This window comes from Eublepharis macularius, chromosome 14 (genome assembly GCF_028583425.1).
Source record: "Eublepharis macularius isolate TG4126 chromosome 14, MPM_Emac_v1.0, whole genome shotgun sequence".
NCBI classification, from domain to species: Eukaryota; Metazoa; Chordata; class Lepidosauria; order Squamata; family Eublepharidae; genus Eublepharis; species Eublepharis macularius.
The window spans coordinates 8,591,886-8,612,371 of NC_072803.1; the positions used below are offsets into that span (position 1 = coordinate 8,591,886).

Genomic DNA, 20,486 nt, shown 5'->3' on the forward strand with positions numbered 1-20,486 from the left:
GCTCTTCAGGTGCCAGCTGGCAAAACAGAATCCTTCTATGGCTAAACTGCAAGGGCTCAGCTCTTCCTTCGTGTTCAGCCTGTATCCACTACCAGGCAACTTTGAAGGATGCCTTCGAGGTATCACAAGCCAGTTTGGTGTAGCGGTTAAGAGCAAGGGACTCAATCTGGAGAGCTGGGTTTGATTCCCCATTCCTCCACTTGAAGCCAGCTGGGTGACCTTGGGTCAGTCCCAGCTCTCTCAGAGCTCTCTCAGCCCCACCCACCTCACAGGGTGTTTGTTGTGGGGATAATAATAACATACTTTGTAAACTGCTCTGAATGGGCATTAAGTTGTCCAGAAGGGCGGTATATAAATTGAATGTTGTTGTTGTTATTATTATCTATGAGGACTTGATGTTGGGGACAGGGAGAAAGAACGCACAGCAGCTGTCAGATCTGCGTCTTCCCAATAGGATCTAGTGAAAGAAAGACATGATGTGATGTAGCCCAAGCTTGCTGGGAGTGGGGAAATGCCGGACGCTATGATGTTGCATCTTCCTTTTGCCAGACCCAGGAGGCAGACGGGTCAGCTGCAGTTACTCGTTCCCCTGTAATGTGCAGGTAGTTGAGCCTTCAGTTTTGCTCAGGAGGCAGGAACTAACTGGCACAACTTTTCATTGCTAGAAAACCCAACCGAAGCCCCCACCTGCTCTCGGTACTATCAGTTCCAGTGCGAGAATGGCCACTGCATCCCAAACAGGTGGAGGTGTGATGAAGAAAACGATTGTGGGGACTGGTCCGATGAGAAGGAGTGTGGGGGTAAGAGCCAGCGAGTTTCCTTTTGGGTTACTTGGTACAACTGTGGACATGGCAGCAAGAAGAGGCATGTTTCTGCCATCACTTGGGAGTGCTTCTGCAACTGGAATGCAGGCACAGTTTCTTTGGGGAACATCTGGTTTGCATAAGCTCTCTCAGCAGTGGCTGTGTTGCTGCATTGCAAGAGACTGTCCTAAAAAAGAATTGTTCTAAAGTTGCCCTGTAGATCTTATTGAGACTGCTCTAGAAGCGATAAGCCCAGTTTCTGTATTCTCATTCTCCAAATAGTTATCTTGGGAGCTGGAAGTATTTTTTAGCAACGCACACTGACCCCTGTAATAAAATTGATTCTTGAACAAAGACAGTATTACATTCGGATATGTATATTCTACAGACGTTAATATGAAAACCTAAAGAAGAAAAATACCTTGTTTCATACAGCTTGAAATTGGGGCCCTTTTTTGTGTAAGCAAAACTGTATGAGCCAACATTTGTAAACACCGTGTTTTAAAATTTGATTGGGCCACTGGGGAGACTGGGCTTCCAGTTGGGCATCTCTGCTGTAGAGCAGAAGAAATGATGGAGCGAATGACAAGAATCTGCTGTCTTAGTTGGGGGAGGAGGGGGCCGGGTAGAATCCAAGCTCCGGGCTTGACTAGTGCTGCCCAGTGAAGACATAACGCGGTGCTACAAGAGAGAGTGATGGGAAGCCGCTTTTTAAAAGTTGTAATAGATGGATTTATAGAGGAGAGCCAGTCGTATCACATCCTGTTAGAGGTGGTGGCTAAGTGGAGCCTCCATCTTCAGAGGCAGTATACCTCTGAGGGCGCAAAGCAACCGTCTGTGGTCTTGAAGCCTGTTTCCCAGAGAAGTTGGCTAGCTGCTGCTGGAAACAGGTTTGTGGACTAGTTTGTACCCTGCTAGATTGTACATCAGAGCGCTTGCGTTCTTAATGCAACCCGATATTGTTGGTTGTATCCCAAGGTTCGGAAATCATTCCCGTCACTACTTCGGCCCCTGCCACATGTTCGCCTAACCACTTCCGGTGTAATAGCGGGGCTTGCATCATGAACAGCTGGGCTTGTGACGGGTACCGGGACTGTGCGGACGGCTCAGATGAGGAGGCTTGCCCCACCGCTTGTAAGTCTGCACCTCCGGATACGATTCCCCTTTGCGTGCCAGGTGGTCTACCCCAGAGGGCTTACATTGTACACCGGGTGGAATACATTTGAGATGGCTGAGAGAGGTCAGAAATTTGCAAAGAGTAACGAGGGTGGGTTACAGGAAGGTGGCATGGGATAGTCTGATTTTGTCAGATCTTGGAAGCTAAGCAGGGTTGGCTCCGGTCAGTACTTGGATGGGAGACCACCAAGGAAGACCTTGTCTCTGTGCAGAGGAAGGCAGTGGCAAACCCTTCTGCTTCTTGCTTGCCATGAAGATTCTTTGCTGGGGTTGCCATAAGTTGGTTACGACTTGACGGCACACACGTATGTAATGAGGGTGGCCTTGGGTGGTGGTTCTGGGGAATGAAGAGATTGCTCAGAAGCAAGAGAGAAGCAAGTGAGAAAACAAAAGCAGGCGTACCTGAAATAACAGTTTATTTTATTTATTTATTTATTTTATTCGATATATACCCCACCCTCCCCACAGATGGGTTCAGGGCGGCTAACAACATTAAAGAATACATTAAAATCACAAAAACATAAAATCAGTAATAATTTTTTAAAAATCATTAAAATAGTCCAGGAGCAGGCTATTTAAACAAAGATTGGGAGTCCGTATACGGGCATAGCAGATGGCCGAGGGCAGCCCCAGAGGAAGTTCATTGACTGCTGCTATTCCTCGGTTATCTTTCTTGGGGGTCTGGTATGTTCTGGGACGTGCTTTCAGTTAAGCAATCCTAGAAAGCAGCTGCACCCCTCCCCCTCCCCAAAAAACCTGAGCGAGCATCTAGAACACTTTTCAGAATTTTATGCTACGTTCAGATGTTCCTTGACAAAGTGGTGGAGGAAGGGCTGCTCGAAGCAAATGAATTCAAAATCGTCTTGGTTTGGGGAGAGTTGGGTGAAAATGGGGGTAGAAATTCTAGAACAGTTCAGACATAATGCAATCCTGCAACTGATTTTAGCTATGGTTATTTTGTGAAACTAGGGTTTCCCTTGCAGATGATTAGTCATACCCAAGGGGGCAGTTTTTAAAAGTTTAAATCGGCCTTGGCGAAAATGGTCACATGGCCGGTGGCCCCATCCCCTGATCTCCAGACAGAGGGCAGTTTAGATTGCCCTCTGCGCTGCTGATGCGGAGGGCAATCTAAACGCCCCTCTGTCTCGAGATCAGGGGGTGGGGCCACCAGCCATATGACCGTTTTTGCCAAGGGCGATTTAAACTTTAAAAAACTCCCCACTTGTTCCAGTTGACCCAACGTGACGTCATTGTGCGGTTCCACCACCTCTTTTCCCAGAAAAAAAGCCCTGGCTGGACTAATGTAGTGGACCAGAAGTTCTCATATATTTCCAAAGCAAATTGTCAGGGAAGGTCAGGGGAAGATAATGGCTCAGTATACTGAGGCTGCTGCAGGCTCGCTCATCTTCAGGCTGAGGCTGCCATCTGGTGGCACATGAAGCAACGGCTCCTATTCTGAACTAGCGAAAATTGTAGAAAAGGGAGCAAGAGTAGAGTGCTATGAAAACGCAGTATGTCATTTCGCACCTCGCATGGATCCTTTGTCATGGCTTTTCCTTCCCGCTGCCCAGCCATCGGCGCATCCTCTACATCTGCCAGCTCCATCGGCCGTTGCAGTAGATTCGAGTTTGAGTGCCAGCAGACGAAGAAGTGTGTCCCCAATTGGAAGCGCTGCGACGGCTTGAAGGATTGCCAGGATGGCACAGACGAGTTGAATTGCCGTAAGTGTAATTATAGCAGCTGCCTTTAGCGGCTCTTCCATGCCCAGGCCCTCTCCATCCGTCAGATCAGCGAAGTAGACCGTAAGATATGACCCCTGCCGCTTTATTTCTCAGGCTATTCGTGCCTTCCGTCGCGATAGCCATAGTTATTCACAGGTATCTAAGCAACAGTAGACATTTCTGTACAGGTTAAGAATGATTATCCACCTTTGGCTGTTACAGGGATTGCAATATAGAGAACTTGTGAGTCAAAATGCATACACACAGGCCCTTGTCCCCAGGGCCAGGGGCTTTCCATTTTCCACCTCCTCTTTGTTTCCTGTAAAAGCCAATGCAGATCCCACAAAAAACAGTGTGGTACCCATCCACTACCCTGACCTGGATAGCCCAGGTGAGCCTGATCTCATCAGATCTCAGAAGCTAAGCAGGGTCAGTCTTAGTTAATAATTGGATGGGAGATTTCCAACAATGACCGGGGTTGCAGAGGCAGGCAATGCCAAACCACCTCTTTGGTCTCGGCCATGCAAACCCCACTAGGGGTTACTATAAGTCAACTATGACTTGATAGCATTCTCCACCATCACCACCCCATTCACCACCACGTACAAAGAAGCTGTTTTTGTTGGTGAAATGGACAGCCCCAAATATTCAGGGCATCCTTGGTGTGCATCTTGGAGCGGCTATTGTGCAAGCTATAATTCCGATAAAATGTTAGTACGGCAGGAAATGTGAATGTTTTCGTATGTTGGTATCATCAATGGAGAATGCGTTCATTCAGGCCATCATCGGTAGCCAGTTATGTACCCAAACCCAAGTTCTGGGATTGAAAATTTATATGCTGCTGCTGTTCAGAAGGCACAATCTGGAAGATTTTCAGTTGTTGTGACAGACTGGCGAAGGAGGACTGGACTCCCAAAACATTGGGTAGGAATTGCTGCACTGCCTGGTTACTCTGTGCTGCCTAATTTCTAGATCCAGAAACTCTTGCTGCAACCTTCAAAAGCAAATGGTCAGGATTAGAGATGGGCAAGAATCGGGAAAATGGCAGTTCGTGGTTCGTCGCATCTCACGAACTATAAACCACGAACTGGCATGAAATAGCCCGATTCGTGAACTGGTTCGTTTGGTTTATGAATACGTTACTTCTGGGGCAGCAGAAAGTTTGCAGAAAGCCCATCCTCCTGTTGCCTAGGAAACTGATTGATCGGCACCAGACTGTCTGCAGTGGCAAACCAAAAAACGAACCAAACGAACTGGCCCAAAAATCGTTGCTGTTCGTAACAGTTTGTCAGGAATGCCCTCTGACAAACCGTGAACCCAAAAAACCAGCCTGGTTCATGATGAACTTTGGTGCATATTTCGGTTCATGCCCACCTCTAGTCAGGATTAAATTTGGCGAAAGACTCTGAGTGTTGAACTGTTACGCAGTGCTCGAGCATGTTGTTTTTGTTAGGCACGTGCTTGCGGGGTTGAAGGTTCAGGTCTGTCATCCTTCTTGCCAAAAACAAGCAGGAGCTTGTCCATTTAAAAATTTTAAGAGGGAGCTTGTAGGCCAGAAATCTTTGCATACGGACCCTGCTGATGCAGTCGGCCGTGGAAGGTCTCCGGGAGCATCTCTGAGGAACAACTCCCAGCCTGAGGCCTTAGGGATCTACTGCTGCTCACAGTAGCAATACAGGCTTGGGTGGACTGGGGTGTGTCAGAATCAGGAAGCACGTTTTCTTTTTGTCCTTCAGCTACGCACAGTACCTTGACATGCCCTAGTGGGTTTAGATGTGAAGATGGGGAGACTTGCTTCAAGATGGCAGAGAGGTGTGATGGTTTCCTGGATTGCTCAGATAGCAGCGATGAGAGAAACTGTACTGGTAAGTCAGTGTATAATCATGGGAATTGCAAATCCCTCTTACCTTTTGGGCTCAGGAGAACATCCATAAATGCCCGTTTTCTTTTGCACCTGCAGGAATCTTGCTTGTTCTTAATGTTTCCTTCTCTTTTATGTATGCATTCCTACAAAAATGTATGCCCTGCCGCTCCAGTCTATTTCATCTCATTTTCCCATTCCCTTCCCTTTGAACAACAACTTGAGTTTCAGGTGGGTTGCCACGTCAGTCTGTAATAGCAAAACAGAATTCGAGTCCACAAGCACCTTCATACCTTTTCCAGGCTTTAAGCTTTCATAAGTCAAATCTCACTTTGCCAAATACAGATAGCAGTGAAGATCCATTAGCCCAGATCAGAAGATAGGAGGGGTGTGATAGAGAAGGGCCAGTATGAGTCAGGATGCAGAGGTACAATGTAAAAAGTTATCAGCTTTATTAGGGCTGGAATATAAGTGTAGAGGTGGCAAATGCAGAAAAATAGCATATGGTGATGAGATAAGTATAGTATCTCCCTTGTGTTGAACATCTGTATTGGTGAGAGAGCTAAGCTGGTATTTAGCCTCAAGAAGAGGTCCCCAAACTTGTTGAGTCTGTGGACATTTTTGGAATTTTGAGAAAGGGTAGAGGTCACCAAAGCAAATCATCATCATCATCATCATCATCATCATCATCATCACCACCATCAACAACAACAACAACAACAAAATAACAATAAACAAACAATAACAGCATGATAATAAACAGCATACCGCCCTTTAGGACAACGTAACGCCCACTCAGAGTGGTTTACAAAATATGTTACTATTATCCCCACAACAATCACCCTTTGAGAGCTCTGGAAGAGCTGTGACTGACCAAGGTCACCCAGCTGGCTACAAGTGGAGGAGTGGGGAATCAAACCTGGTTCTCCAGATTAGAGTCCTGCTGCTCTTAACCCCTATACCAAACTGACTACTACACCAAAATGGTCACTCTGGGGATGGTAAACTCCATGAGGTCTGTTGGGTTGAGAGCATGTGCCAGGCCCATGGTTCCCCAGGGGTTACATTTCAGAGTGGAGTCTGAATCCGTATTCCCCGATCCTCTGCTCTCTAGATCACATTTTCAAATGTATAAAGCAAGAGTCTCAAGAACAGGAGCAGAGGAGTGTTTATAAAGCAGGCTTCTACAACATGTGACCCACGAGCCAAGTACTTGTCAGCTGCCCAGGCAGACAGCAAAAATGGAACTTTTATTGAGACTCTTGCAAGACCTGCTACATAGCCGGCAAGCTAATTTGGTTTTGTGGCCCCTTGTTCATGTTTTGTTCAGTGAGTCGCAGGCATCCTCTCAAAGAGCTGCGTTTGGTTGCAGTTTCTCCAACTTTTTTTCTTTCCCCCTTCCTCCCTGTATTAGCCCTACAGACAAAATGCCATTTTGTCAGCAAAATTCCAGGGTTCTCGATTCATTCCGGCTTAGATAATGACAACACTAACTGCAATTGATCCCCCCCCCCCATCCTGGTGCCTTGGGATTCAGCCATTTTCTTCTGAAGCACAGAGGCTGCGAAACATCAATCAGTTTTTAGTTCTTTAATTAAATATTGATCTGGCGAGACTGCCCGCATTCTGTTCTCTGGACTACTGTGACTTACCACCCTGGCCAGAATTCTAAAGAGAAGCAGGTGTTGTTCCGGCTGCATGGATTTTTGACCCTTGTGGTTCTTTGGCATCTTCCCTTGAGGTTTGGACAGAGTTAGAGGTGATAACACAGCAGATAAATGATACAGTGCAGAATTTCAGGAACTGTAACGGGAGAATGGCTTCTCCCCTCCCCGCATCAACATCTCCTTACCCATGGAAAACTAGTACTTCAGGGAGAAGCTTTATACCTGGCCAACTCAGACAGGCCATTCCACAGGGTAGGGGCCACCACAGAGAAAGCCAGTGTACTGGCTGCTGTTGATTTCGCCCATGTGCAAAGTTGCACCTGCAGGGGACCCTGTTCAGATGAGTGAAGTTGCCGTGGAGGAACATAGGGAAGGAGGTGGTCCCATAAGTATGCTGGACCAAGGCTGTGAAGAGCTTTGTATGTGATAACCAATACCTTGAACTGAGCATGGTAACAGAGGGGTAGCCAATGGAATGACAGCAGGATGGGAGTGATGTTCATGCTCCTGCTCGCTTCTGACAGCAGCCAAGCCGCAGTGTTTTGCACCAATTGGAGTCCCCTAGTTAACTTAGACGGAAGACCTCTGTATAGTGCATTACAGTAGTCAAGTCTTGATGTTACCATCCTATTACTTGACTGGTCCTTTGTAAATAAAAGGTAGCAGATAGGACAGATCTTGGGCAAAAGTTTTAGAATGCCTGAGGGACAGGGAAGGCAGGTTTAAGCATCTGCTCTTGATCAGACCTGGCTGGAACACAGGGCCAAGCTACACATGACGACACTTGAACGGCAAGTGGATTGAGTGAAGGGCAAGTGAACAGGGAGAAATACACTTGCCGTTCAAGTGTCATTCGTCACTTGTAACTTGGCCCACAGTCATTTCCTTGGAGGAAGTAGCTTCCAAGCCTCCTATAGGAGGAGATTTTGGTCAGGGAGAAATTTCACAGCGATTTATTCACACGGCCGTTCTGTCTGGGCGCCCGTCTCATCAGAAGATTTCGAAAGGGAGGAGTTCCGACTGCCCTGGTTGAAGCTTTGGTAATAAGCTTGAAACAATTTTTGGCTGGTCAAGACCAAAGGGTGAGCGACTATGGCATATAAGTGAGTACAAAACCACTTGAAATACAGACTGAAAGTGTTCGGACTTCTAGTTTGCTGATTGGGATAGCCCAGGCTAGCCCAGTCTTGTCAGGTCTGGGAAGCTAAGCAGGGCTCGTCCTGGTTAGTCCTTGGAAGACCACGGAAGTCCAGGGTCACTGCCGAGAGACAGGCAATGGCAAACCACCTCTATTCGTCTAGTGCCTTGAAAACCCAATGGGGTTGCCGTCTGTCGGCTGTGACTTGAGGGCACTTTCCCACCACTAGTTTGCCAGAAGGCCGGGTGACTTACAACAGAGTTGGCTTGGAGAACCATTGTTGTGCCCTTTGCTTAGCTTCAAGTACACTACATGTCTTTGCAAGTGTTTTTTTTTGCTTCCAGTCCCCTGCCCAATTCAATAGTTTTCATGGTCTGTTCCCTAGATGATACCTTGGTCTATAAAGTGCAGAACCTCCAGTGGTCAGCCGACTTCTCGGGGGACATCACTCTCACCTGGACTCGCCCTAAGAAGATGCCAGTTGCGTCCTGTGTCTACAATATCCATTACAGGTAGCCTGGCCAGTTAATAGTATTCCAGTAGCCTTGAATTCTGCAGCGACCAGTCTTGTATCTAAAATCAGGCCACGTGTGGATAAACAGCTAGCTGAGTTGCAGTTGTTACCATTATTAGTATGGTGCCGTGGATGTTTATGGCAGATCACAGGGTGGCTTTAGTAATAACCAAAACCCAGGAAAGAGACAATTTAAATTGAGATAGTGGGAAGAAGTAGCAGAAGGATGCAAAGATAACATGAAGCAGCTTGATACTGAGGCAAGTCAATCATTATGTCCCCTGCAGGGCATTGCGCTCTGCAGACAAGCAACTCCTGGTGGTTCCTGGCCCAAAGGGCATCCATCTGGCCTCGACCAGGACCAGGGCTTTTTCTGCCCTGGTTCCAGTTAGTGACACTCTGCCGCTGGAGATCCGGGCCCTGCGGGACCTGTTACAGTTCCACAGGGTCTGTAAAGTGGAGATGTTCCACTGGGCCTTTGGCTGAGTACCAGCGGATGTCCAGTAGCAACTATAAGACTAACAAAATTTATGGTAGGGTATGAGCTTTCAGGAGTCACAGCTCACTTCTTCAGATACTGTGACTCACAAAAGCTCACACTCTGCTGCAAATGTTGTTAGTCTTACAGGTGCTATTGGACTCTTGCTCTTTTCCACTGCTACAGACAGACTAACATGGCTACCCATCTTGATCTATCTCCAGAAAGGTCAGAGGGCACCTTGTGCTGCTAGGTTGCTAAAGAAGTGCAGGCATTAGCGTCGTCGGTGCCTGGATGGGAGACCACGAGAGAGACCTGTTTAAGGTGCTCTGAGATTCCCAAAGGAACTGTCTGCTAAGTCCCAAAATTGTTAAAAGGTTGAGGTGTCCACGAGAGAGCGTAATCAAGACTCCTTCTCTTGGTCTCAGTACCGACAAACCACAAAGGAGAAGTTTCTTTTAGACAGTGCTAAGCTTCTATAGATCCAGAGGAGTTAGCCATGTTAGTCTGTAGTCACAAAATAGTAAAGAGTCCAGTAGCGCCTTTAAGACTAACCAACTTTATTGTAGCATATGCTTTTGAGAACCACAGCTTTCTTTGTCAGAGACTAAGAGAGCTGTGGTTCTCGAAAGCTTATACTACAATAAAGTTGCATCTGACGAAGAGAACTGTGGTTCTCGAAAGCTTATGCTAGAATAAAGTTGGTTAGTCTTAAAGGCGCTACTGGACTCTTTACTATTAAGCTTCTATAGAGGTGCTGTTGTTGAAAGCCTATAGAAGTGATAGGATCTCCCCAGTGTAACTAAGTGATTAATGCCAGCTGCTGAAGCCAGTTTCAAAATTTGAGCTCCTTGGGTGTCTATCCAAATTGTGAATCCATCCTTGTTGTTCTTCTCTTTTCCAATTCCAGGATGGTTGGCGAGAGCATATGGAAATCTTTAGAGACCCAGAGCAACAAAACCAGCGGCGTCTTGAAAGTGCTGAAACCCGACTGCACGTACCAAGTCAAAGTTCAGGTCCAGTGTCTGACCAAGGGGTACAACACCAATGACATCATCACTCTGCGGACCCCAGAAGGATGTAAGTTGCACACCGTGTGCCATGAGACACCTGGTAGCATACTGTGAGAAATCCAGTGAACAATTTGTAATATCACAGGCGGTCACAATGAGAGCATCTCCGATTGTGCCTGCTTTTAGCTAATGAGTATCCTCTTCCCTTGGTAATTATTGCTGGTACGATTGCACGCTTTCTTTTGTGTCTCTCCCATTTTAAACCTCCATCTGGATGTGTAGTGTATTGTGTTGAATCCAGGGAACAGTGTTTCATGCCATGTCCTCCGGAGTGGTATGTGCCAGTCTCTGGGTGGTGATAGGTTTTGGACACATCACAAGCTACTGGACTACAGATGTCCTGAATGGAAAATGCAAAGCCCAAATTGCAGCAGGAGTCCCTGCTCTGATCCAGGAAATAAATTTGCATGCAGATATATATGGGGAAGACATGGAACCGAGCAAAAACGAATCCAGCAAAGGAGGAAAGAATGCAGAAGAGTCTTCTAAAAGTTCTTACCATAAACCCACTGAAGGAAGCAAATGGGAGTGGGAGAAATAACCAGTTTTTGAGTTGTTCAGTGTTTAACACACACGCATGCATACACAGACACACACATACATGTGTTTCTTGTTGGATATCCTAGGCAGGGAAAGTCAGTGCCATTGGCTCCATTATTTGAGAGCAGAAATAAGCAAATAGCAACACAATTTAACACTCAGTTCAAACACACAGACTGAAGTTAGAAGTAAGCTACTCCTTTGCTCTCCAGTTTCTCCTTATGAACTCCAGTGTAGTATAGTGGTTGGAGTGCTTATTCAAGACCCTGATTAGTCATAAAGCTAGTTGGGTAACCTCGGCCCAGTCATTCAACCCAGAAAGGGGGCAGGTTGGCCTCCTTGGAGGAAAGGCAGGGTGACAGTATTTATTTATTTGCTTATTATTTATTTAATTGCACTTAAAGTCCGCTCTCCCCACAAGCAGGCTCAGAGCAGATCACAACAACATAAAAGTATACAATAACAAAACTTGGCTGCATAAAATATAAACTGGGCAAACAACAATAAATTGCTAAAAACAGCCATGTGCATATTGCACCAACCATATACCATAATGTTCACTGCTCTGAGCTGGGCACTAATCTCTCTAGAAGAGTGATATATAAGCACACTGTTATTATCTAGTAAAGAGTCCGGTAGCACCTTTAAGACTAACTAACTTTATTGTAGTGTAAGCTTTCGAGAACTACAGCTCTCTTCGTCAGAGCATCTGACAAAGAGAGCTGTTGGCTAGTCTTAAAGGTGCTACTGGACTCTTTAGTATTTTGCAACTACAGACTGACAGTCTAACATGGCTAACTCTTCTGGACTGTTATTATCACCATTCAGAGAGAGCACAGTGTTGGGAGCGTTTCTCTCATAATGTCTCATTCCTTCCCTAAAAGCAAGTTTAACTCAGCTCTTGTTCCTTCCTCCAGGGGCCTGAGACTAAGTTGCCGCTAATCTTGCCTTTCTCTCTCCCTCGCTGTTTTGGCCAGTGCCGGACCCTCCCCTTCATCTTCAGTTGTTGCCAAAGAGAGAAGCTGAAGGTGTCGTGATTTGCCAGTGGGCGCCGCCAGCAAACGCCCACGGCCTGATAAGAGAATATGTTGTAGGTATCATTAAACTGCTTTCTGATGCCCTCCCAAGTGGGGGAGACCCCTGCAAATGCAGATGAGGTCGTGGGAGCACAGGTAGTGATGGGGTAGATTGTGTTCCCATTTAGATCTTGGGTACAGCGTGAGTCTTGGAGAAAAGGATGTGTCCTTCCCTCATCCCAGCTTCCGTGAGCCACCATTTGATGGGGACAGATGTGGCTTGCAAGGGAATGGCTATAACTTTAGCTGTGAGCTTGGGACCCACTTTTTTCTGTCCCGTTAAGGTCGAGTACAGCAGAGCTGGCTCCAAGGAGTGGTCGTCTGTGAGAGCCCCCAGCGATTATTCGGAAATTGGGAGGTTAGAGGTCAACACGTTGTATACTTTCAGAGTGAGTATACCTTTTGCTTGCATTATTCTAAACCTAGTGATCCCCTCTCTCCTCTCTTTCAGTGCTTTGAGGGTGCAGGTACAGGGGTTCTAAACTGCTCACCCATAATGGCTGCTCTATTCAGTTCTGTGCCAGGGCTACTCATGCAGTCCTCCACTTGAATCAAGCTGGGTGACTTTGGGTCAGTCACAGCTCTCTCAGAGCTCTCTCAGCCCCACCCACCTCACAGGGTGATTGTTGCGGCAGTACTAACAACATACTTTGTAAACTGCTCTGGGTGGCAGTTAAGTTGTCCTGAAGGGTGGTATATAAATTTTATTATTGTTATTGTTGCTGTTGCTGTTAGGGATGCTAGTCACAGTAACGAACTTTAGGCAGTTCTGTCTGGGACATTCCCTTACACATCGTGGCCAGAGAAGTCAGCTGTCATCTGAAGGCCAGTCTGGTTTCACTGGTTGATACAAAAATTCCTAGATCTGCCTTCCATCAAGGCACCTTGTCGCCGAGGGACTGCATGAGGTTTTTCTACTGAACCACCATCATTTATCCTGCCTATTGCACGCCCAAGATTTTTGCCCACATTTAGACCTGGGTGCCTGCCAGTCGTACAACCAAATGTGCATGCTTAGCCCGGCTTGCTTCTGTGTTTCAAACAGCCTCCCTTAGTAAATGCTTGGGAAGCTCTCCTGAGTTTCAAAGGCTGTTTTGCTGTGGTAGCAACGCGAGTTGCAGGGGCAGCTTCCCTGTTCCCCTGTGCTGATCAGAATCCAAGAAGAAATCAGGCCTTGCCAAAGGGTCTAGCTACCAAGTGTTGACAGTACCCGTGAGAGTTGGGAGGGGCATCTCCTCAGGTGCTGTAGCAGCTGTCAGAACCAGCGTGACTGCTACAGGAACTCAAAGGCTTCCATATGAGCCAAAGATCTGTCCCTGATCATTCTCTGTTCATCGGCAAAGTGATGAAGCTTTTTATGCCTTGCCCCGAACTCCATTTTTCCAGCCATCCCCTTTTATAAAACCCGCTTCGTTTTCATTAAAGAGCAATTTTGACACTATTCTTCTCTGCTAATTTGAAAAGGTTGCTGCAGTAACGAGCCGAGGAGTGGGAAACTGGAGCGATTCCAAATCTATACAAACCATCAGAGGCAAAGGTAAACCGGTCATTAATTTCTTTTGTTGTGCAAGAAACCCCCAACCCCAAATCCACAAAGCTGAGCATTAATAACAGATTCACGAATCGCTCACCTTAGTTGTTTTTAATGCTGATGAACTCTTTGGCTGGCTTTGGGATGTTCATAACGTTCCCTGGGGAAATTGCCCCAGTTACAAAAACATCTATGGATGCCAGAGCAACATTTGTTTAGAGATTTATTGCATTTGCACGCTACTGTGCAAAAGCAATTTTATGTTGTTTAAAAGATAAAACATTGCTATGAAAAAAAAGCAAGGCCAGAGCTGAGCCCGTGCATAATGGTGTCTGGCTGCTTCCTGCCTAGAATCCCTGAACTGAGACAAAATAAAGGCTTGGAAAGAGTGCTTAGTGTAATTGCAAGAGAGTTTAACAAGACTGTGTTGTAACCCACCATCCCTGCTGCTGGTAACTCCCATTTCTTTTACCAGTGAGATTGATTGCTTGTGAATGGACACGGGCTGAGTTGGGGGTGGGTGGGATGAAAGCCCCATTTTGAGCTGGTTCCAGGTTTTCAGGGTTCTTAGCCTGACAAAAATAGGATGAGCTTTTTGGTGTAGCGGGCTTCATGCTATGAGCCCCCCTCCCAACATGAAATTCATCCACAATACTAATGCAGAATGTTGCAACCCATGCCGCGATGGATACAGGGAGATGAGAAATTCTGTGGCTCAGCAGTAGAGCAGAAGGTCCAAAGTTCAGCCCTAGGTACCTCCTGTTAGTAGGATAAGGTCACAGGTGATGTGAAAAAACTCTCCCTGAGACTCTGGAGAGACATTTCCAGCAAGAGTAGGCAATATTGACCTTGGTAGACAGATGGTCTGACTAGATAAGGCAGCTTTATGTGTATTCAACAAGATTTCTGAGTGCGGTATGTCTGCTTTTGGGAGGGGGGTGTCCAATGCAAGGTTCTCATGTACAAGCTTCAGGGCCAGCAGACCTCTCTGTTTATGAATCCCTATGCCACTGTTGTGCAAAAGCCCCACTTGCCCACCAGCCTTGTGTGAGCAACAGTCGTCAGCAGTGAAGAGGGGTGATTGCAGTGTACTAAATTAAGGGCCATTTCCACACACGTTGAATAATACACTTTCAATGCACTTTCACAATCCTTTTGAAGTGGATTTTTTGTTCCACACATGGAAAACCAGTTTCAAATGTTCACTAAAGAGTATTGAAAGTGGATTATCCAACGTGTGTGGAAGCAGCCAAAGAGTGCTTTATGGACGAGCTTCTCCGTTAGCCTTCCCAAAAGGCCGTAAGATCTCCTAAATTAATTCCAGCTTGTAATGTGGGACCTACCCTTCATTTTTTGCCATCCTTTCCTCCTCTTCTTATCTGTCTCGGGTTTTTCCCCCCCAGTGGAGGGAGTGCCCTCTTCACAGCCACCCCCAGTCTCTCAATTACTCCTCTTCCTTGTCTTCTTCATCTGTGGTTTAGAATCTCATTTACAGTGAAGTCCACCAGGGTTAACCCTAACCCTGGATTGCCCCTGGTTTCAAACGCTGGTAAAACATGATTATCACTAGGTACGGACTTGCATCTTTTAATTATGGTTTCACATTGTGCATGAGAAGGGAGGAGTTGGGAAGTGAGTGTGACATCCCACAGCTGGATCCCAATCCTTTGACCATGGTTCAGGAATAACTGATGTAATGCCTCCATCGTCCCCCATTCTTTAAAAGAAAAGGTGGGGAAAGTCCATTGGAATGATACTGGGGAGGTCCATTTACGGCACACAACCCACCAGTTTTAGACCAGTGTCCTTGAACATATTTGTGCTATGGTCAGCAGTGACTTCCCACCAGGTAAGTTAGAAATAACAAGAAGTGTGCAGTGCAGTAATTCAACATTCATCTCAGTTATGTGACTGATGCTGTTTTTCTTTCTTCTCCATCTCAGTGATTCCACCACCTACAGTCAATATTGAGAGTTACAGCGAAGATTCCATAACCTTCACTCTGAAAATGGAAGCTGATATTCAGGTAGCATAGTTTGTGTGTGTGTCTTTGTGTGTGTCTGTGTAAACCCAAATCAAACACAGTCCCCAAAGAACGATACTGTGTCAGTGAATTGCTATATAAAAACTAAGCATGAGAGAAGTTTTCTTCCTGTTGGGGAACCAAACAAGATGCAGTCTCCAGTTTAGAGAATTTTGTTTCAAGTTGCTTCATTTTTGTACTCGTCTAACAAAATTTTATATGCAGTTGCTTTGAGTTGAATTGCACGAACTGTAAGCATAAGAGCTGCTCTGATCTCCAGGAAAGGCTGTGTATAAATATTTTAATAATGTTCGAAGTTTTGGGTTGACTTGCATTTTGTTCTGCCATCCCTTTTCTCTCATGGCTCCTATTTTCTCATGCCCATACTTCTCTCCCCTTGTCGTTATCTGAAAACATACTTTTTCTTTCAAAGTCTTGAATTCATTCTGCCTTTCCTTTTCCTTCCTTTTTTCCGTCCCCATGGCATCTTTTTAGACAACTTGTGGGCAGGACTTATCTCTTCTTTCTTTCCATTTTTAGTGCATTTACACTATTATTATTGTTGCTGTATTATTATTATTATTATTATTATTATTAATACAGCAACAACAATAATTTACACTATTATTATTGTTGCTGTATTATTATTATTAATAATAATAATAATACAGCAACAACAATAATAGTGAAAATGCACTAAAAATGGAAAGAAAGAAGAGATAAGTCCTGCCCACAAGTTGTCTAAAAAGATGCCATGGGGACGGAAAAAAGAAGGAATTAATAATAATAATAATAATAATAATAATAATAATAATAAATTCTATGCTGTTGGCTAATAGGTGAATGGTTATGTGGTGAACATTTTCTGGACCTTTGACACACACAGACAAGAAAAAAGGATTTTGAACGTAGACGGGGGAAAGTCTGTACAAACCGGTAAGTCTTGTTGGCAGAATAACTGTTTCGCTGAGAGCATCCTGCATAAGATATCAGAGTCTCAAAAGGTGTGAGAGCCTGGGTTACCAGAGAGGTTTATTGAGACATTTTTGCGCTGAGTCGGGTATTTTTAAGTTGCGAGAGGCTAGCACTTGATCTAGAACCGTAGCATGGTTGAGAGGGGCCCGTTGTTTAGTAGTAGCCCCTTGTTTTGTCTGCAAAAGACTCCCTGTTCAATCTCTGGTGTCTCCAGTGAAAAGCGAACTCCAGTGGCTAAGTTAAGCTAGACCTCTGGTCGAGATCTTGAAGAGCAGCCACCTGGGCCCTGAGTTGGATGGATCAATGGCATTACTTCTCAAGTGCCCAATTAAAAAAATAGTATTCATGCATTTGGCATTTAATAGTTTGTCATATGAAGTAACCAGCCAGCATTTTGATTTATGGTTCTAATCTGATTGATTGTTTTTATCTATCACCAACATTTTTATATAACCTATTATCTGCTCCAGAAGTTTTCCTGCTTTTGTTTACTACTAACTTTTTTTCATTGTACTGGCTGCTTTTTATATGATATGATTATATATTATTTTAAATGTGTGATGCATTTTAGAAATGTTGTTGCTGCTTTTATTGCTGTAGTTCTTTGTAGTTTGTGTTTAGTGCAGTGTTGTTTAGTGCAACAAATGCAATGTTGTTTTCAATCAATGTGTCTTTTATTTTATATAGCACTGAGAGCGTAAGATATGAACCAGTTTAATAATTCAAATAGAATCTCAAGGGAGATTTGAAGTTTCCTGATAGAATTACTTGCCTTGTACTTAGACAGGATGAAGCATGAAGAATTTTTACGGGGGGATGCTTAACAAAACTTTTTGGGAAGGGTGTTCTGGGCTTTCCTACTTAGCCAAAATATTTTTTTTGTTCTTTAGTGAGTAACTTGACTGCTCAGACACCGTACGAGATTTCGGCTTGGGCCAAGACCGAACTGGGTGATAGTCCTCTGTCTTTTGCCCATGTGGTGACCAGAGGTACAAGACCGCCTCCTCCCAGTCTGAAAGCCAAACCTATCAATCAGACTGCTGTCGAGTGTAACTGGACTGGCCCGAGGAATGTTGTAAGGATTTTTTTCTGCTCTTCTCATGAAAAACCTGCAAAAGACGAATATTCGTTTTTTTATAGGATGAATACTGTAACATTGTGCGAGAAGAAAGCCATAGATCTAGCTATTAAGGCTTCTTTATTGTAAAAAAGGCCTGATGATGATAACAGTTGCTGGTGATTGTGTTGCTGTTACACGAGAGAAAAGACATATATCTGCAATGGAATGGGTTAGAGATTTTTTAAAAAATAAATGAAAGTTGGGGATTCAGAGAATCTGTTGCACCTATTGTTATAATGTTTTTTTTAAGTTGATACAAAATATTCTAGTGGCCTGGGGTATGCATGTGTGGGGCTGCTGCTGGGGGACCCGGGCAGGGAAACCGTGGGGAATTCTACCACGTGGAAGCCCTTGTTGCCACGTAGCTTTATCAGCAGCTGCACCAGCTATAGGGAAACCACACAAGTCCTCCTCGTGTGAAAACCACTTTGGACCTGGGACAACCAGGTTCAAATCCCAGCTCTGCCAGTGAAGCTTACTGGGAAACCTTGGACTTGTGACCATCTCAGCCTAACCTGAGGTTGCGTGTTATGAGGATAAGGTGGGGGGCAGAGGGAACTTCAGGTCCCTATTAGTGAGAAAAGCCGGACCTAAGTAAAACTGAGTCTTAAAACTAGCTTGTCTCACTCTCTTTTGCTTTTTGTTCTGGACAGGTGTATGGTATATTCTATGCGACATCTTTCCTAGAGTTGTACAGGAACCCTAGCAGTGCCAACACCACACTGCATAACATCACAGTCATTGTCAACAGAGACGAGCAGTACTTGTTTTTGGTAGGAATGTTAACTCTTCATCCTTCTCCCTTCCCCCAAACAAAGTCAGCTTCGGCTTTTGTCTGTTGATTTAATCTCACACCTGTGTGGTCTGTTCGTTGGGGCAGCTGCCTGTGCTGTGGGTTGCCAAGGAAACCGTGCCCTCCTGTATTCCCTGATACCTGCTAGAGAGCCTGCTGTGTCATCCATCTTGTTTTTTTTTTACTTTTAGACACCCAAAACACAGGGCCTTTTCTGTCGTGGCACCTACCTTTGGAAGTTTACTCCTAAATAAGACTCGCAGCTTTCTTTGTCAAATAAAGACTTTACTGTGCAAGAGAAATGTTCATATATCTGAAACTTTATACTGGGGCACAGAATAACATTTTCTGATGTGAAAATGGGGCACGAAGGGGGGGAGATCAAAAATGTTTCTCCAAAGACCTCTCCAAACGTATCTATTTTCATGCTAATTCCCAGCCCTGATGGGCTGTGTGATGATGATAATTTTGTTGGGAAGATAAAGAGCTATTGTTTTTCAAAGCACAAATGGGTACTGAAGTGGGCACCGCCAGTCAGATCTGTTTTGAAGCTGTTCTGTGGGAATATTCTATTGAGGGCCAAGCTACAAGTGACGAATGACACTTGAACGGCAAGTGGATTGAGTGGAGGGCAAGTGAACAGGGAGAAATACACTTGCTGTTCAAGTGTCATTCGTCACTTGTAGCTTGGCCCTGAGATGTGCATTTTATGATATTATAATGGCTTTTGTGTGTGTGTGTTTTGACATTAGAGGCTGCTGAAAAGCAACTGATAAACTAATAATAACAGTACAGTGCAGTAAAGATGACAAAAAAATAAGAACTGAATGTCCTTCTCTAGGTACGTGTGGTATCTCCGTACCAAGGACCGCCTTCTGACTACATCGTTGTGAAAATGATTCCTGACAATCGCCTCCCTCCACGGCACCTTCACACGGTGCACGTGGGGAAAACATTTGCTGTCATTAAATGGGAGTCGCCGTACGATTCTCCTGACCAAGATTTGGTAAGGTTATGGTGCAGTTCTGAGCATGGATTTTGTGGGTTGAAAAGAACGCATGTGGCTAGTATTTCACAAGCTGCTTTTTTTTCAAAACCTCAGAAATAAAGAAACCAGAGGGTTAAAAAGAGCTAACTATTCACCAAGCAGCAGTTATAAAAAGGTATATATGTTATCTACGGGTTTAAGATTTGAATGGCAGATATTCGTAATGCAAAAATCGGTTGCTGCTCTAGATTCCATGTGAACCTGAACTTTATTTTTAAAAGCCAGTTTCTTGGTGGCAGCGACACAGACCTTTTGATCTCTTGCTGGTGTCTTGTGCCACTGTGTGTGCGTTGTACAGCAATTCCTGAGTATACAGCTTTCCCGTTAAATATATTTGTGCTTGCATCAGCAAACATCCAAGTCTGTTTCTCTATCAATGTGACAATACCACATGTTTTATAGGTAGATGGTCCCAGGCTCAGTCCCCATTATCTCCAGATAAAAGAATCGCCTGAATGAATTCGGACTTTTTTTCCTTTGTTTAACACTTTGTATTCATTAGCAATATTTATGGATAACTAGCAAGAAAGCCCATTGTGAGAAAAAATACAATGGGCTTTAGAAACCTGGGGCTGGGGAGGGCTGTCAGACGGGGGGAGGGACATGGAAGGGTGGGCAGGCAGAGGGGGTTTGGAAGGGCTGGCAGGCAGAGGGGGCATGGAAGGGCTGGCAGGCAGGGTGGCATGGAAGGGCTGGCTGGCCGAGGGGGCATGGAAGGGCAGGCAGGCAGGGGGCATGGAAGGGCTGGATGGCAGAATGGGCATAGAAGGGCAGGCAAGCAGGGGGCATGGAAGAGCTGGCAGGCAGAGGGGGCATGGAAGGGCAGGCAGGCAAGGTGGCGTTAAAGGGCTGGCTGGCCGAGGGGGCATGGAAGCGCTGGCAGGCAGAGGGGGCATGGAAGGGCAGGCAAGCAGGGGGCATAGGAGGGCTGGCAGGCAGAGGGGGTTCG

General features: G+C 45.4%; 1 protein-coding gene across 1 annotated transcript in view; it reads left to right on the forward strand.

Moving 5' to 3' along the window:
• The window catches only part of SORL1 (sortilin related receptor 1), a 121,725-nt gene that overhangs the window by 86,413 nt on the left and 14,826 nt on the right, over positions 1 to 20,486 (forward strand). Inside the window, exons 30-43 of the mRNA XM_054997648.1 lie at positions 666 to 800; positions 1,782 to 1,937; positions 3,551 to 3,700; positions 5,437 to 5,565; positions 8,752 to 8,878; positions 10,269 to 10,438; positions 11,949 to 12,061; positions 12,332 to 12,436; positions 13,512 to 13,584; positions 15,522 to 15,604; positions 16,441 to 16,537; positions 17,467 to 17,651; positions 18,350 to 18,469; positions 19,331 to 19,495. Coding sequence (XP_054853623.1) covers positions 666 to 800; positions 1,782 to 1,937; positions 3,551 to 3,700; positions 5,437 to 5,565; positions 8,752 to 8,878; positions 10,269 to 10,438; positions 11,949 to 12,061; positions 12,332 to 12,436; positions 13,512 to 13,584; positions 15,522 to 15,604; positions 16,441 to 16,537; positions 17,467 to 17,651; positions 18,350 to 18,469; positions 19,331 to 19,495 — 1,808 coding nt within the window. The remainder of the gene's footprint in view (positions 1 to 665; positions 801 to 1,781; positions 1,938 to 3,550; positions 3,701 to 5,436; positions 5,566 to 8,751; positions 8,879 to 10,268; positions 10,439 to 11,948; positions 12,062 to 12,331; positions 12,437 to 13,511; positions 13,585 to 15,521; positions 15,605 to 16,440; positions 16,538 to 17,466; positions 17,652 to 18,349; positions 18,470 to 19,330; positions 19,496 to 20,486) is intronic.